Source organism: Emydura macquarii, unplaced genomic scaffold (assembly GCF_026122565.2).
Source record: "Emydura macquarii macquarii isolate MOO-44397 ecotype Brisbane River unplaced genomic scaffold, CSIRO-AGI_Emac_v2 contig_1551, whole genome shotgun sequence".
Classification (NCBI taxonomy): domain Eukaryota; kingdom Metazoa; phylum Chordata; order Testudines; family Chelidae; genus Emydura; species Emydura macquarii.
The window spans coordinates 9,616,709-9,632,559 of NW_027131688.1; the positions used below are offsets into that span (position 1 = coordinate 9,616,709).

The 15,851-nt window shown below is 42.9% G+C and overlaps 1 protein-coding gene across 2 annotated transcripts; it reads left to right on the forward strand.

Moving 5' to 3' along the window:
• The first annotated feature begins 360 nt into the window (after positions 1–360).
• On the forward strand, positions 361–14,267 carry MAPK1IP1L (mitogen-activated protein kinase 1 interacting protein 1 like). 2 transcript variants are annotated; one of them, XM_067554814.1, is made up of 4 exons: positions 361–514; positions 9,652–9,679; positions 10,212–10,925; positions 11,488–14,267. In XM_067554814.1, exons 2-4 carry the CDS (start codon positions 9,656–9,658, stop codon positions 11,497–11,499), a joined length of 750 nt encoding a protein of 249 aa, XP_067410915.1. In that variant the 5' UTR covers positions 361–514; positions 9,652–9,655; the 3' UTR covers positions 11,500–14,267. The 2 variants fall into 2 exon arrangements, with proteins under 2 accessions (XP_067410915.1, XP_067410914.1); XM_067554813.1 differs by lacking the exon at positions 361–514 and adding an exon at positions 1,024–1,233.
• Positions 14,268–15,851: the final 1,584 nt, after the last annotated feature.

A 15,851-nucleotide genomic window follows, 5' to 3' on the forward strand; every position in this document is an offset into this window, starting at 1 on the left:
ATTCCTAGAGCAGCTCTTTTCCAAAAACATTCAATCTTGATTGAAACGTTGGCAGTGATGGAGGCTCCACCATGACCCTTGGTAAATTGCTCCAATGGTTAATTACTCTCCTTGTTAAAAATGTACAGGTTATTTCCAGTCTGAAATCTTTCAGCTTCAACTCCTAGCTGGCGGATTGTGTCAGACCCGTCTCTGCTAGAGCGAAGAGCCCGTTATTAAATATTTAATCCCCACGTAGATACTTATAGACTGTGATCAAGCTGCCCCTTGACCTTCTCCTCGTTAAGCTAAATAGCTTGAGCGCCTTGAGTCCTAGGTAGACGGCTAGACAGGCAGACAGACAGATGACGTCTACCCCCGGTTGTTACAGAGGAAGATCTTTGGACTGGTGGGGGGTGGTGCCAGCCAAGTGCACGGTGCGGTGCGTCCAGCCGTGTGACGGCTCTGCCGTAAAACACAACAGGGCTGCAGCGAAGGCCAGGCACTGGATGAAACACATTCACTGGTGACTGAGGTGGGCAGGTTTTCTTCAGCACCCCCCCCTCCCCCCACACGTGTTGTCTTCCATCATCACCCCACTGCCCCGCCCGGGGGGGGGTCAGTCAGGACGTTTGCCGTGGGGAGGGGGGAGGGACTCCTGCAGGGCGGGTTGTGGGTCTGTTTCCCTCCCTCAGGCGCGGGTGTGTGTGTGTGTCACATGGCCCAGGCAGCACGTCGGGTGGCTGCTGTTCGGTGTGGGGCTGCGGGGCTGCGGCCTGGGGGGCTCGCACGAGCCATGGGGAGGGGGGCGGAGGAGGGCAGCTCTGGGCGGGCTGCTCATGGCCGGAGAAGCGGGCTCGCAGGGCCCGACCCCTCGCCGCAGCAATGGCGCCGGGCTCCCGCTAGGGGCCGCTGTGGGCGCCCTCAGAAATCGGCAGCGGGGGGGGGGGGGGAGTCCGGACCAGGGAGGAGACTGCCGGGAAGAGGTCACGTGACGCATCTCCCGGCGGGAAAAGGCCGCTCGCGCTCCTGGGCGGCGGCCGGGGTGTCACGTGGCCCAGCTTTGGGACGAAGGGGGCGGGGTCCCACCGCTCCCGGGTCGGGAAGGGGCGTGGCGAGCGGACGTGACCTTCCTGGCTGTGGGCGGGGCGGGATCTTCTTCCGCTTCCGGGTGCGAGGCTGGTGGTGGCGGTGCTAGTGCAGCTGCTGACGGGCCGGCTCCCTCCCTCCCGTTGCTGTCGCCGCCCCTCGCAGGTAGGGCGACCTCTGACCCCGAGCCGAGCGCGCCTGAGGGGGACGGGGACGGGGACGGGGGGCTCCGGGTGCGGGGCCTAGAGCCGAAGGGGTCCGTGACTGGGGGGCTCGGGGATGGCTGTCGGGCTGAGGGCAGGCCGAGGAGCCCGGGGGATGGACGGGCCGAGGAGCCCGGGGCGGAGGGTGAGGCTCTGGCCCAGCCGGGCTGGGCACCTGTTCTCACAGATCCCAGCTGGGGGTCTCCGTGGGTCTGATCCTCCCAAAGCCTGCGGCCTGGGGTCACCTCTCTGGCTCCCTCCAAGGGCTGGGATGGTGCCTGGGGAAGCAGGAGCTGGTGTCTCTCCGCCCCTGCATGAGGGGGCCTCCGTGAGTTGGGATTTTATTTGTCCTGGATTGGAAGGGTTTCAGTTTCCTTGTACTGGTAGCTGCTGCTAAGCCCTTGTGGGGTGTGTGTGGATGTGTCATATGAACCCTGTCGACTGGTGTTACACCATACCCATGTACCGCTTGCTTAGCGGGTAAGCCCCACTCCACTTCAGTGCACTAAAGATTGCCGACCCAGTTCTTGCCTCCTCCTCCTCCCTGCAATTTATCCTTCTGAAATTACTGTAAAAAAGAAGGTGCCACAGAGTACAAACGCCATATGCAGCTTACACAGTCATCGCTCAAAGCTGCTATTTGTGCACACAGCGAAGTGGCATTAAACGAATGCCACCCTTGGGATGACACGAAATATTGCACAAAGGAATGTTGATTTGTTGCCTAGTAGCTGATCATAAAAATAGCATTCATCGTTAGTGCTGTGTTCTTGTACAACATGTGGAAAACAAACCGGTTCAGTTTATAATTCATTCGGCTATGTATAGTGTAATAAGTACAAAAATACTTTACTGTGTTTTTGATAGGGGAAAAAAAAAAGCATTTTGTCCATCAAGCTCATAAATGCTCATTAAAGTGTATATTAACCCAGGCACAAAGACACCTACCTCCCTGAAGAAAACCTTTGGCAAGTCTGTTTACATTCAGTCTGACTTTAGTTCAGATCATGGGAGCTGTAACACTTAAACTTTTGTAAGCCATTTGACTTAGTATCAGATGACATTCTGATTTTAGAATTAACACTGTGCAATATTAAAGTACAAGTTAATAGATTCATTGGCTAATTGACTGACTTCAAATTTGTCAGTGGGGAATCTTCTTCATAGATTAGTGGGGTTTTGTTGGCTTTGGGACTAGGCCTGATCCTATGCAACATTTCCATCAGTGATTTGGAAGTCTCATTGATAAAATTTGCAGATGACGAAGATTGGCAGAGTAGTAAATAAGGAGGACAAAGTATTCATACAGTGTGATTTGTATCACTTGGCAGCCTGGGCCTGTTCAAACAAAGTGAATTTTAGTACAGCTGTATGTGGAGTTGTACATCTAGGAATAAGGGATGCAGGCCATGCCTATAGATTGGGGGGAACACTGAAGTGTGGAATGCAGTGATTTTGAAAAAGATTTAGGGGTCATAGTGGACAAACAGCTCTATAGGAGTTCCCAGTGCAGTGGTGTAGCAGAAAGAACTAATCCTTATATAGACAAACAAGGGAGTAGTGAGAAGGAGTATGGCTATAATTTTATCTCTGTATATGTCGTCCTCTTCTTCCTATGTTAATCCCATCAAATGGGGCCTGCACTTCAAATTTTCTTCCTCTCTGTCTCTCCCCATGCTAACATGTCTTTGTTTAGGACATCCCACCAACTTTTTTTGGGTTGGCCTCTCTCGTTTTCCTTCTGTCTCTAGCTGCTGGACTCTTACCCACATAGTTGTCAGAGGGACTGTGCTTTATATGATCAAACCATCTGAGCCTACACTCTATCGTTTTTTCATTTATGGGTATTTTACGTGAGTCTCTGTCATACATGTTCCTCACATGGTCTTTCTTGCTTACACCACTCGTTCATCTCAAGATTTGCATTTTTTTGGGTCAGATAACTTGCTTGTGTTTCTTGTTCGTTGTCTAACATTCAGGCATGGTCTTCACTAGAAAATTAGATTGATTTAGCTATGTCGGTCAGGGGTGTGAAAAATCTCCACTCCTGAGCGGCATAATTCAGATGACCTAAATACCCATGTACAGACTGCTAGATTAACGGAAAAATTCTTCAGTTGACTTCGTTACTGTCTCTTGGGAGGTGGATTATCTATGCCGATGGGAGAACCCTGTAGTGTTTAAGAGTAAACAAGCCCTTCGTGCCATGCACTAAAACTGGATGGACCACTGTTTTATAGATTTCCCCCCCCCCCTTTTAATTTTATTGGTATCTTCTTGTCATGCACTACACCACTTCTCTCTCTATTTGAGCCAGACATACATTACATTGTTTATTAATTTATTATTAGCTCTAATTTCCGCATTTTCCCTGATTCTGAAACCCATATACTAGAAACTTAATGGTTTTGGTGTTTTCTGTCCATCTAGTTTCCAGGATAATTCTTCAGTGTTCACATTATTGAAATTACATGCCATATACTTTCTTCTGTTTATTTTGAGCCCGTGTCTGTCCAACACATCTCTCAGTTTATCAAGATCCTCTTTTAGAGTTTCTGCAAACAACTTGCACCGAAGTTCTGAATGTTTCTTGTGAGGATATTCATAATGAGCATAAAAAAGAAAGAGCTCAGTAATGGAATACTATGTACACTTCTGGTATCCACATCTTAAAAGTATGTTGAAAAATAGCAGAGGGTGCAGAAAAGAGCCACAAAAATTATTTGAGAGCTGGAGAAAATGCTTTATAGAGAGAGACTTAAACAGCTCTATCTGTTTAGATGATTGAAAAGAAGATTAAAAGGTGACTTGACTGGAGTGTAAATACCTTCAAGGGGAAAAAATATCAGGTACTACAGTATTCTTTAATCTAGTAGAGAAAGGCTTAACAAGAACCAATGGCTGGAAGCTGAGGCCAGAAATACCAAGAGAAGTGATGGATTCTCCATCGCTTGATTTCCTTAAATCAAAAATGGACTTATTTCTGGAGGATATGCTTAAGCCGTCCCCTAATTACTAGGCTCAGTACAGGGGAAACAATGAAAATTAATGGCTTGTTATATACAGTTCAGACATGATTAAGGATACGATTCTGTCCTGGAAGTCACGGATTCTGGGACCTTCTGGAATTACTGGGGTAAGGCTGGAGCAACAGCCAGCTCCGGGGGCTGCTGCCAAACGGCTGGAGCAGCGGCCGGTGCACCCCACTGGAGCAGCAGCACAGTTGGGTCAGCCCCTCCCAGGGCTGAAGCAGCCTCGGACCAGCAGTGGAGCTGGAGTAGCTGCAAACCCCAGCAGCGGTCTTTGTCCCCCTTCCCCAGAGTATTTTTAGTAAAGGTCAGGAACAGGTCGCAGGCTTTTGTGAATTTTTGTTTTTTGCCCATGACCTTTCCCTGACTTTTACTAAAAATACCCATGACAGAATCTTAACCTTAGACATTATCTAATGGTCCTGTCTGTCCGCAACCCTATGAATCTGAGAATAGTAGCTATATAATGCTAGAAGAAGGTGAAAGAATAGAAATGTGGTGTGTCAACAATTAGAAATCCCAGCAGGAAGGAAAAGAATGGGGTAGGAATATGAAAAGGGAAAGTTTAGAGAAACTTGCATGCCCAAATAGTTCAGTCTTCTATGAGAGACACTCTTATTTTGACTTTTAAGATGAAGTAAACTTGGCTCTTGAGTTGTAATAATTGATACCAGGGACCATGTGTGTTTATGGCAATTGCCCTGCCATACCTTATGCCTGTCTTGGAAGTAGCTGACAGTTAGTTCCAGATAAAATCCTATAAAGCTCTTTCCTGTTCAAGACCAGGTCGTTGTGGCACAAGGATACAGATTATCAAATTTCAGCAGTTAGTTAATGACCTAATTACTAGCATTTCCTTCATGTGTGTTAGTTGTATTTATAGTCCTATAGTGAAGGATGATTGTGCAGGTCAGACTGAATGATATATCTGGTGTGGGTGGGTGTGGAGGGGGGCCTGAAAAAAGGGGGGGGCTTCTGATAAAGCATGAAGCATAGGGAAAGAATGGCTAATAGATCACTGGCATTTAATGTTAATGTTAACTGAGTAGTGTGTTGGGGAAGGAGAGAGAGAGCAGCAAGAGAGTTGGGCATGATTTGGGCAGAGTTCATAATTCAGAAAAGTCAGTGTAAATGTCATTTGTGACTTCAGGAGTCTGTAGTCCAGCTGTGGATTCTGCTGTGGAAGAGAGGTTCTGAGTGAAGGGGATTGGTCCTGTCCCTGTTGGTGTGTGGAATTGGAGGCTAGTGGAATGATGTGCCCCACATCATCTCTGGATGGGAGTATCTAGCAGGCCCTGTGCTTATCCTGGATGCTGGGGGAAGGGGAAGGTGTATGGCATCTAGGATCAGGATCTTTTCCACAGGCCATTCTGGCAACTCCATCTCCCCTTCTCTGGTTTATCCTATCTTGGCTGTATGTGTAGATGGAGGCTACTGAGGCTTGGGCAAAGTTGCTGGATCTGTTGGAGCGGGGCATGGAGCTGGCCTGGAGGGTTTTCAAGGGCCGGGCTTTTATAGGCCAGAATTTTCTTTGTCTTGCCACAAATGGAGGGAAGCATGACTTAGGTTTTATTTCTGTCGGTTCTGTAGTCATCCCCGCTTTCTGCCAAACTGCTGAAACCAGAATAACTCCTTTTCTCCCTTATCCCCAAAAAGAAGCATTTAAAGTAGAGTACTTCATCTTTCCAATTCCATGTCAGTTAAATTAATTGGCTTCATTTTTGTTTTCTGTAAATGATAGCACTTGTGTAATGCTTTTCTAGGAAACGCATAGCAAAATAGCTGGTTTCAACAGGAAAGTGAGATTCCATTTATTGTTAACCACCCCCTTTCCATAAAATGAAGTTAGCACCTCATTTGCTTCAAATTTTGAGCCCATGGTTAGCAGTGACCTTAAAGTGGAATTATTGGACGTTGCTGGATAAAAATACTTTCCACTACTGAGACTAACTAGCTGTAGAGAAACTAAGAGCTAATCTATACTTAAAACTCGCAGAAGCACAACTGTATCTGTCCAGCTGTGACACTATAAGGGTGCTTGTGTAGCTGCGTTCTGTCGGTGAGAGAGCATCTCCCACCGATTTAGCACTGTCTACCCAAGTGCTGATGCTGGCAAAACTTAGGTTGCTCGGGGTGGGGGTGGGGGGGGTGTTTGTTTCTTTTCACACCCCTGAGTGACAAAAGTTTATTCTGGAATAAGTGCTGGTGTAGGCAAGGACTAGGTGGAAGAGAGAATATCTTTTATTGGACCAGTTTCTGTTGGTGAGAGAAAAGCTTTCGACCTTCACAGCTCTTCAGGCCTAAGAAAGGTACTCAGCATCACCTCTAAATGCAATGTGGAAAAGATTTGTTTAGCATAAGTAATTAGCATGTATACCCAGGGACCATTCAAGGTAGAGTGGTCTCTCACTCAACTTATCTCGTTAATACCCTGAAACCAATATGGCTACAACTCCACTTCATCTAACTAGTTGTAAGCATTTATGACTGGTGTCAAGGAAAAAAATTTCAAATGAGGCACTTAAAAATTCATCTGGCATTTTGCTAATTGAGACTTTAATTGAAGAATAAGAATTTCCATATTGGGTCAGACCATTTGGTCCATCTACCCCAGTATGCTTTCTCCGACAGTGGCCTATGCCAGGGGCTTCAGAAGGATTGAACAGAACAGAGAAATTTTGAGTGATCCATCCACAGTTGTCCAGTCCCAGCTTCTGATAGCTGGAGGTTTAGGGACACCTGAAGCATGTGGTTGCATCCCTAGCCATCTTGGCTAATAGTTATTGAGGGACTTATCCTCCGTGAACTTATCGAATTCTTTTTTTAACCCAGTTTTACTTTTGGCCTTCCCAAGGTCCCACAGCAACAAGTTCCAGAGGTTGACTGTGTGCTTTGTGAAGAAGTACTTCTTTTTGTTTGTTTTAAACCTGCTGTCTGTTTTTCATTCGGTGATCCCTAGTTCTCGTGTTATAAACAGGTAATAACACTTCCCTCTTCACTTTCTCCATACCATTCATGATTGTATAAACTTCTGTCATATCCCTGCCTTTTCATCTCTTTTCTAAACTGAACAGTTCCAGTCTTTGTAATCTCTCCTCGGATGGAATTTGTTCCATACCCTAATCATTCCCTTTTCCAATTCTATTGTATCTTTTTTGAGATGCAGCAGCCAGAACTGTATGTAGTATTCAAGGTGTAGGGCGCACCATGAATTTATATAGTGGCATTATGATATTTTCTGTTATCTATCATGGTTAGCATTTTCGACTGCTGTGGCACATTGAGCAGATGTTTTCAGAGAGCTATCCGCAATGAGTCCAACACCTTTCTTGAGTGGTAACCGCTAATTTAGACTCTATTATTTTGTTGTTTTTACCAATGTGCATTATTTAACACTTACCAAAATTGAATTTCATTTGCCATTTTGTTATCCAGTCATGCAGTTTAGTGAGAACCCTTTGTAACACTTCCCAGTCAGCTTTGGATTTAATTATTGAGTAATTTCGTGTTGTCTGCACATTTTGCCACCTCACTGTTCACCCCCTTTTCTAGATCATTTATGAATATGTGAAACAGCACAGTTTCCAGTCCAGATACTTGGAGGTTCTGTTCTTTTCACTGTGTTGAACAACTTGAATGGAATATTAATGTAAATATAATTTCTAAAATATTTTAGTGCAAAACTACATAACATAACTCAGTCATCTTAATGTATCTAATATGTTTGAAAGGTTTACTTTTAAAGTTTTGGTATGGCAAAATGGAGATCAGGTCTATACTAAAACGATAACCATGATAGAGGATTCTAGATATAAAATGATTGTCCTTGAACCTGTCACCAGACACATGCATGGGATCAGCCCATTTATGCACAGCGCTTTTAAATTTTACCTGACATCTACTAGTTTGAGGGTTAGGCCCACTTGCCAAAGTAAAAATTATCACTAAAACATCACCCCAGCCTGTGTCCCTTAGTAATTTAAAGGAATAAAACAATTGTGTATTGGTTTTTAATTGTAACATTGTCAATCACCACAGAAAAATGTTCATTGAATATACTTGCCTAATTTTACAGATATTCAACTAATATTTGTCAAATAGTGTTTGTTGGTCAAACAGTGCAAAACATCTTGAATGTATCATTGACAAATACCAATGACATTTGTCAATATTGTCGATGAATACTGTTCAGTCAGCCCTATTTCTGTTGGATTTGCTTTTTGTTCTCTCTCCCTTTCTGGATTCACTGCCCTTTGTCTTTGCTATAGTAAATCATGGGTATCTATTCCTGAGTTGGCTTTGAGAGGTCTCTTTCCTTTCTTCTCATGTTTTGTATTCTAACTCCTGCCCTAGACTTTTTCCCTACTTCCCCCACAAATCTCTTCTTCACTTCAGAGGTTCAGAATAGATGATAAAATGGTCCCTTTTGGCCTTAATCTTTGTCCATCGGTGTCTCCAGCTCACTCCTGCCCACCTCACACCTGGGGCTTAGAAGTTAAATGGACATCTAATAGCCTGAAGATTGAATCTACTAGCCACAGACTGATACAAAGGCTAGGTTTATACTACAGACTTTAGTACCTCCACTTCTTTACTCCTTCCTCCAGCTTTCTGGCCACAGTGGTGAAGGGTTCATCTACTACTCATTTTATCCCTAAAGATTTCTGGCTGCTACAAAGTATCTCCTCTACTCTGCATCTTTGTTTGTGGGCATCTTCAGTGAGTAGCTGAAGGGCCAACCTTTGTCATCCCTCAATTTGCCCAAGCAGCAGACTGAAACTGATTTGATTGTCAGGTCACTGGTGCTCATGCTGTTCCAAACAGCGGCAGTAGAAACTGATAAGATGGGTCAGTTTTCCCTCTGCTGCAGCTTGTCTTTAGTCAAGTCACATTTTTAAGTTTGTCTTCACAAATTTAATACTGCTTAATGAGAGTTTAGATTCTGCAAAAGTTGAGGGCACTTGCCTGGGACATCTTCCTACTTGCCATAAGCACATGGAATTGTCAAGCTCTGGTTATGTGACTCAGTTACAGCATTGGTCGGTCCCATCTATCATGTTATGACTGGGTCTCTGATGTGTTGGAACTGTAATGTAGACAGAGGCCATACTAAAACTGTCTCTCCACCCATGAGAGAGCTACTTTAGTCTACTGTTGTAATAGATGGATATCTGTTCAGGTCTGAATTATGAAAACAAAACCATCATTGGGGAAACGCTGATATATCTAATAGAGCAGAATTGCCATGTGTGCATTGAACTTAGACAAATAGGCAGGAATTAGCTTCCTTATAAGCTCTTGCTTGAAACACTTTGAGAATTGCTTTCAACCAACTTCATTTTATTTTTCAGTAAAATGTCTGGAGCTGATGACTTTTCGGTAAGTAATCAAATTTCTTTCTTAATTGCTTGATACTGAATTTCAGATATAATTATTTAAGAAAAATGGGTGTGGGGGGGTGATTCTTCTGGTGCTGTAATTATGGTATTAGTTCTGAACACTCCAGAGGGTTAAATGCACTAAACTGTCACATGGTCTCCTTGGGACTCTCACGTCTGAGATTAGTATTAAAATCTAATTCCAACATGCTATCTTCAGGGTAATTATGTAGAGGATGCTAACCCTCTGGATTAGCAATGAAAAGTTTGCTTATTGCCACATGTGGTAGCTCTCCTTTCACCTTCAGTTTTATAGCTACAGCATGTTGGAATAACTTTTATTCTACAGAGAAGCAATTCCACAGAGAAGCTATATGAAAATAAGCACAACTATCTCACAGTGCAGAATCGAATATTACTTGACCCATCAGTAATATATATATATATAATATGTAAATGTAATGGATTGCCATGCACAGTTAGTGATTACAAGAATAGACCGTTTGCAGTTTTACTGGTGCTGTATTTTCTAGTTGGCAGATGCTTTACCGGATCAGTCACCTGCTAAAACCACCACAGTGAGCAATACAAAATCTGGTCAACAACCTGGTCAGCCACCACAAAGCTGGCCAGCTTCCAATCCTTGGAACAACCCAAGCGCTCCACCTACTGGGCCATCTGGATTGCCACCAAACACATCAGCCTCCAATGTGCCATTTGGACCTCCCCCAACAGGAATGTATCCTTCAATGCCCCCTGGACCGCCTGCTCCATTTCCTCCTCCTCCAACTGGACCCTCTTGCCCTCCTCCTGGTGGTCCATATCCACCCCCATCTGTGCCAGGTCCTGTCCCGCCAGGACAGTATCCTCCACCAAATATGCCCTTTCCAGAGCTTCCAAGACCATATGGCGGTCCAACAGAGCCAGCTGCACCTCCTGCTTCTGTTGGGCCATGGGGATCCATAGCCTCTGGAGCATGGGGGCCAACAATGGGAGGGCAGTATCCCGCACCTAATATGCCATATCCACCCCCAGGGCCATATGCCACTCCTACCCAGACACCAGGGGCTGCACCTACAGTACCATGGGGTACTGTCCCACCTGGAACATGGGGACCTTCACCACCCGGTCCATTTCCTCCACCCACAGGATCATATCCAGCTCCAGGACTATATCCTACACCCCCTAATCCTTTTCAAGTGCCATCTGGTCCTGCTGGTGCTCCATCAATGCCTGGTGGTCACCATGTGAGTATTTAAATTGTACTATGTTCCAAAATTCATCACATACAAGTACTGATGTTGGGTAGTGGGAGGACCACTTAGTAAAATGTTATGGACTGTTAGAACTGCTATGTAATTTTTCCAGTCAACAATTTAGTGGTAAATTTGCTGCCAAGGGCAATTAAAAGCACTGTACTGAAATACTCAGTTTAGGCAGTTAACTCAGATTTGAAATACTATTAAACCTGAGAAGTATGACAATAGTCTTGAGGGTTGTATTTTATGGGCATTCTAAAAATACTTCCATTTTAGACATAGCTTTGATTTGCTTTCTAAATATGAGCAAGCAGCTAGAACCCCTAGCTTAAACAAGAGAATGGAAAAAATTATTTGTATAGAGACTAGAATCTAAGACTATAGAATTACAAGTAAAAAAACCACAACAAAACATAGTAACAGTTGACTTGTACTCTTAAATTTTACCTTACCTTTAGTTGAGACATTTGCTTAATACTGATTTGAGGATGTCTTGTCTTGCTAAAACCATACATTGATCTTGAATTTTATTTTTTTTAATTTTTTACAGCCTTACCGTTGAATTCATGCTCGGCAACAAAGTACTGTAGATTTCCACCTTCATCCACTATTTACAGAGATTTTTAAAACTTTTGTTTCAGTAATTTTTGGAATTGTGAAGAGCAGTCTTCTCTTGTACATACTTCTGAGGTATGAAGGAGCAATCTGCATAAATTTATCTTGCTCATATGCTGGCATCTTTTGGTTTATTAAAATGAATTAGGATGAGCAGACATAAAGTCAAGTCCTGTGGTTCCTACTCAAGGCAGAGCTTCCTTTGGAGAAAGAAGGGAGTTGCCAAGTGAGTAAGATTACAGAATCAGGCCTAAAGTCTTACTAAAAAGTCAAACGTTAAATGTCAGTGAATGCTTTAAGTTTTGATACCAGACTTGTGGTGATCACTAAATGGATGGATAGTCATATTTTTGTCTATTTTCAGGTTATTCCAGAATGTCAATAAAAATGTATTTTGAGATTTCTTTGTGAAATCTCTTAATATTTTAAACATGCTACAGTAATTCAACAAACTAAAGAGAAATGGAGCATGCGAATTTGAAGGTGTTCTCAGCATTTGTATATACTCAAGCACAATTTCTCTCAGATTCTTGGTCTACAGCTGAGCAGTCCTAGGCAGAAGTACTTAATCTAACTTGCATGCACACCTGTTCCCATTTGCGAACAGGCATTTATGTGCAAATCAAGTAGCTGGATGTGCAGTTCCGTTAATTTAAATCCACAAATATCAGGGTTGTATATGAAAACGAGGGCATCATTTTGCCAGCCCAAAACTAGTAGTGGTAGCTGGAAGTTTGGCATGCTCACTACATAAAGATAAACCGATTCCCACTAGGAGATAGTCCCGTCTCTTATCTTGGGTTCTATCCATCTGAAACTTGGCTTTGATACCAAGCTGTGTAAACTCGGGAGATCCTTTATTCAGAATCCTTCAAAATTAAGCCTGAGTTTCATTTAAAATAGTCCAATGGCAAAAAGCTGCTTTTGGCATTCCACATAGTCTGATCACCTAGAAAGATCCTTAGACTCCATCTCCCTTCTGCCATATTTTGGAAATGAGCCAGTCTTATGTCAGAGCTCCATTGAACATCGTAATTGGGTAATCCCTTTGTTCTTACCTAGATGTATGTTGTACCTCGCTGAATGACATGATCTAATTTGGTTTTAATTGGATGACTAGAAATCTGTGTCCTGTGTAGCTGCCTTTCATCTGATGGGTCACTGCTATCTATTTCATTCTCCTGACAGAGGATCTCTAGGGAATTATCACAATGATAGTTGTGCATTACCAAGACATACTGTTCACTGAGACTTGGGCTTTTTTTTTTTTTTAAATTCATCATGGTACTTTGATGACCTACACTTTTTATGGCCATGTTATTTTATCCCAACTGGGGAAATTTTAATTTAGCTTCTGTAGGTGAAATTAAAAAACTGAATTAATAATACTGACGGATAAGTAATACGTCAACTCATTATGAAATCCCTTCGCATGGTGGAACTGTGAAATCAAGGTAACTTTCTCTTCCCTTACTATGGACTCCTGCATGCAAGAGTAGTGGACTTTTAAAAATAAAGTGGGTGGCCTGCTAGTGATGTTTGATACATAGGCTTAGTGTCTGTGGCAGTTGTAAGAACCCTGAAATGAATTTTACAGAATAGAGCAGTCCGCTAAGGAGTTGTGGCCACTCTAGCATATTGACATGAGATCTAATAAATAGCCACGGTATGTGTGTTTTATACTAGGAAGACAACAGTAGAACTGAACACAACAAATTAAGAATTGTCCCTAATATTACATAAATCATAGCATCTATGAATACTGGAAATCAGAAGCAGAAGAGATATTTTAAATAGGATCTTTCATACATTTAGTGTAGAGCGCTAGTCCCATAAAACGTAGACTTCAAAAACTCGTTGTTGAATGAGCTTAAATTTCTCCAAGACTAATACAACTTCTACACGTGACTATAGCAAACGTGTTGACTGCATCTGCTCAAGTGCTTCTGACGCCTGAGCCTTAGTCTGTAAATTGATTTAAGGAGAACATAAATTATTTAAATGAATGGCTCCTATAGTCCTAACACCAAGGGTGGAGCGTGCATTGGTCTGGATTTGTTTGCAGGGGAAGGGCCAGATGTAGAAAATACAAAGTGAACATATCAAATTATTTTTTAAATGGGGATTTCCAAAAGTAAATAAAACAGATGTCTAGGTTCTTCCTGGAATAGGCAGGATTTATTACTGGAAAGGCTAGGCTAAAATTCAGATACACATGGGACACTTTTTCAATGTATATTCATATTTCTTGAAGTCATGAAAACTGTTTCATATCCCCTTTGTTTTGTGAGCAAGGTTCCTTGCATAGCAGTGAAAGGGTTTTACCTGTTAATCTATTGTGTAAAAAAAAACCCAATCAAGTTGTCACTATATTCTGTGTAGTAACTTTATCACATGTTATGTCAAGTGTGAGCAACTTCTGGCCTGAAGCTTTTGCAATGGAATTTGTACATTTCTATGCATCATTTAAGTTAAATTGCTGAGAAGTTTGTTTTGACTTGTGCTTTGAGATCGACATACTGCATTTGTTTACAATATGAAATATAAGCAATCACATCTTTAAAGTATAGACTATCACCTGCTGCTGTATTTTCTTTAGATGAGACAAATATTGCTGTATGATAGTGAGGCGCTATAAATACAGGATTTGATATTTTTTTGAAAATGCTGTCACTTTTGTATAAGATTAGACATTAAACGTATTTTCAAGACTGATGTTTTTCTATCTTTCAATTACTGCTTTTACTGGCTTTTGCCACACTTCAGAGCACAAATTTCGTATTGATTGTGAATAGCAAAAACAGGACATCCCTGAGTGAGGAAAGCAAGAAAAAGCTGCATATAAATATGGAATTGTTTGACCTCTACAAAAGCTCCTTGTGATCCTTGGGTGGAGGTTGTATAGCAAGCATGGATGTAACACTGCAGTGCTGTCTGTGCATTAACCTCTTGTGTGGAGCCTGTTTTTAAAAACTGCCTTGCTAGCTAGTGGAGATTGGACATCCTGGATGTGACTTGTTACGGGTTCTATAGTCCTTTGGCCTTGTCTATAAAAAGATACCTCTCCCAATTTAAACCGAACCCCCTTTTTTCCTAGTCTAGACAAGGTGTCTGCATATATACTCCTTTATAGACCATATGTGCCCTCCAGAGATCTTCCCTCCAATTTTACAAGGTTGCTGAAGCAGGTAGAAGTGATCATTGTGTTTTCTGTCATTGAAACCATGGCCGCTTGCCTAATGCTGCTAGCACTGTAATATCTAGAGCCAGCATGCACCCTGACTGGCACGGTTCTGGTGCTAGCTGCACCTCTCCTTTCTGGTCTGAGTGAATCCCCCTCAAGTGATAGGCCTCTTACTGCAATTTGTCCATTCTTACACTGGGAGTTGGGTACTGACCTATGTAGACCAACTGCTATCACCCTGCAGGAGCACTTGTGTTTCTTTCCTTTGGGAACCTGTAACTAGTGATATTTACCAACAGCCTTCTTTTGAAATATTATTTAGCAGTTAGAACAAGTATTTGAGAGAGAGGATTTTAAAATAACAGCTTCTCTCTGACCAATAAGCTGGTACCTCACCCACCTGGTCTCTGTAAGCCTCTCTTTCATATCTAATTTGAGGCTTCACTACATGTCAAGTTAGAAAGGCATTCCTCTTAACTTACAGGTACAGACTAGAACCACCTTGCATTCTCCTAGCAAGATCAGATCTTCCTGTGTGTCTGTGGGACATTGGTTCTCTGCACTTAAGGGTTTGCTGGTATAGATATGCCAGTAGATGTAAACCTTCCCAGTGGTATAGCTTAAACCAGTTCTCTGAACGATGAAAGCTGTACAGCCAAAATGAGACTCTTGCAGGTAAAACTGCATCTACACTGGGGCTTTTGCTGGCATAGCTATGTCAATCAGGGTTAGGGGAAAAAATCATACCCCCCCATCCCTCCCGACCAATGTGGATATGCTGGCAAAACGTAAGCGTGGACCAGGGTGAAGTTCTCACAAGGATGTGTCATTGTTAGAGACTAGCCGTCTGATCTGGGTAGAAGTCCTGTACCCCAGGGATTCTTTTTCTTTTGCTTTCTCCTACCTCCATGTTTCCACTAAAGGCGTTGGACCTAGAGCTCTGATCGGCAGCTTGAAACTCTGGAAGTGTTTGCAGTTAACTGTAAAAGAAATATAATGGACTGAACACAGTCACCTTACTGTTCTTCCTCTGTCAGGGTCTCTTTCCCATTACTGTACAGAGGCAGCAGCTGGCACTGCTGTAAATATATACCCTGTTCCATATCTGATTAAAC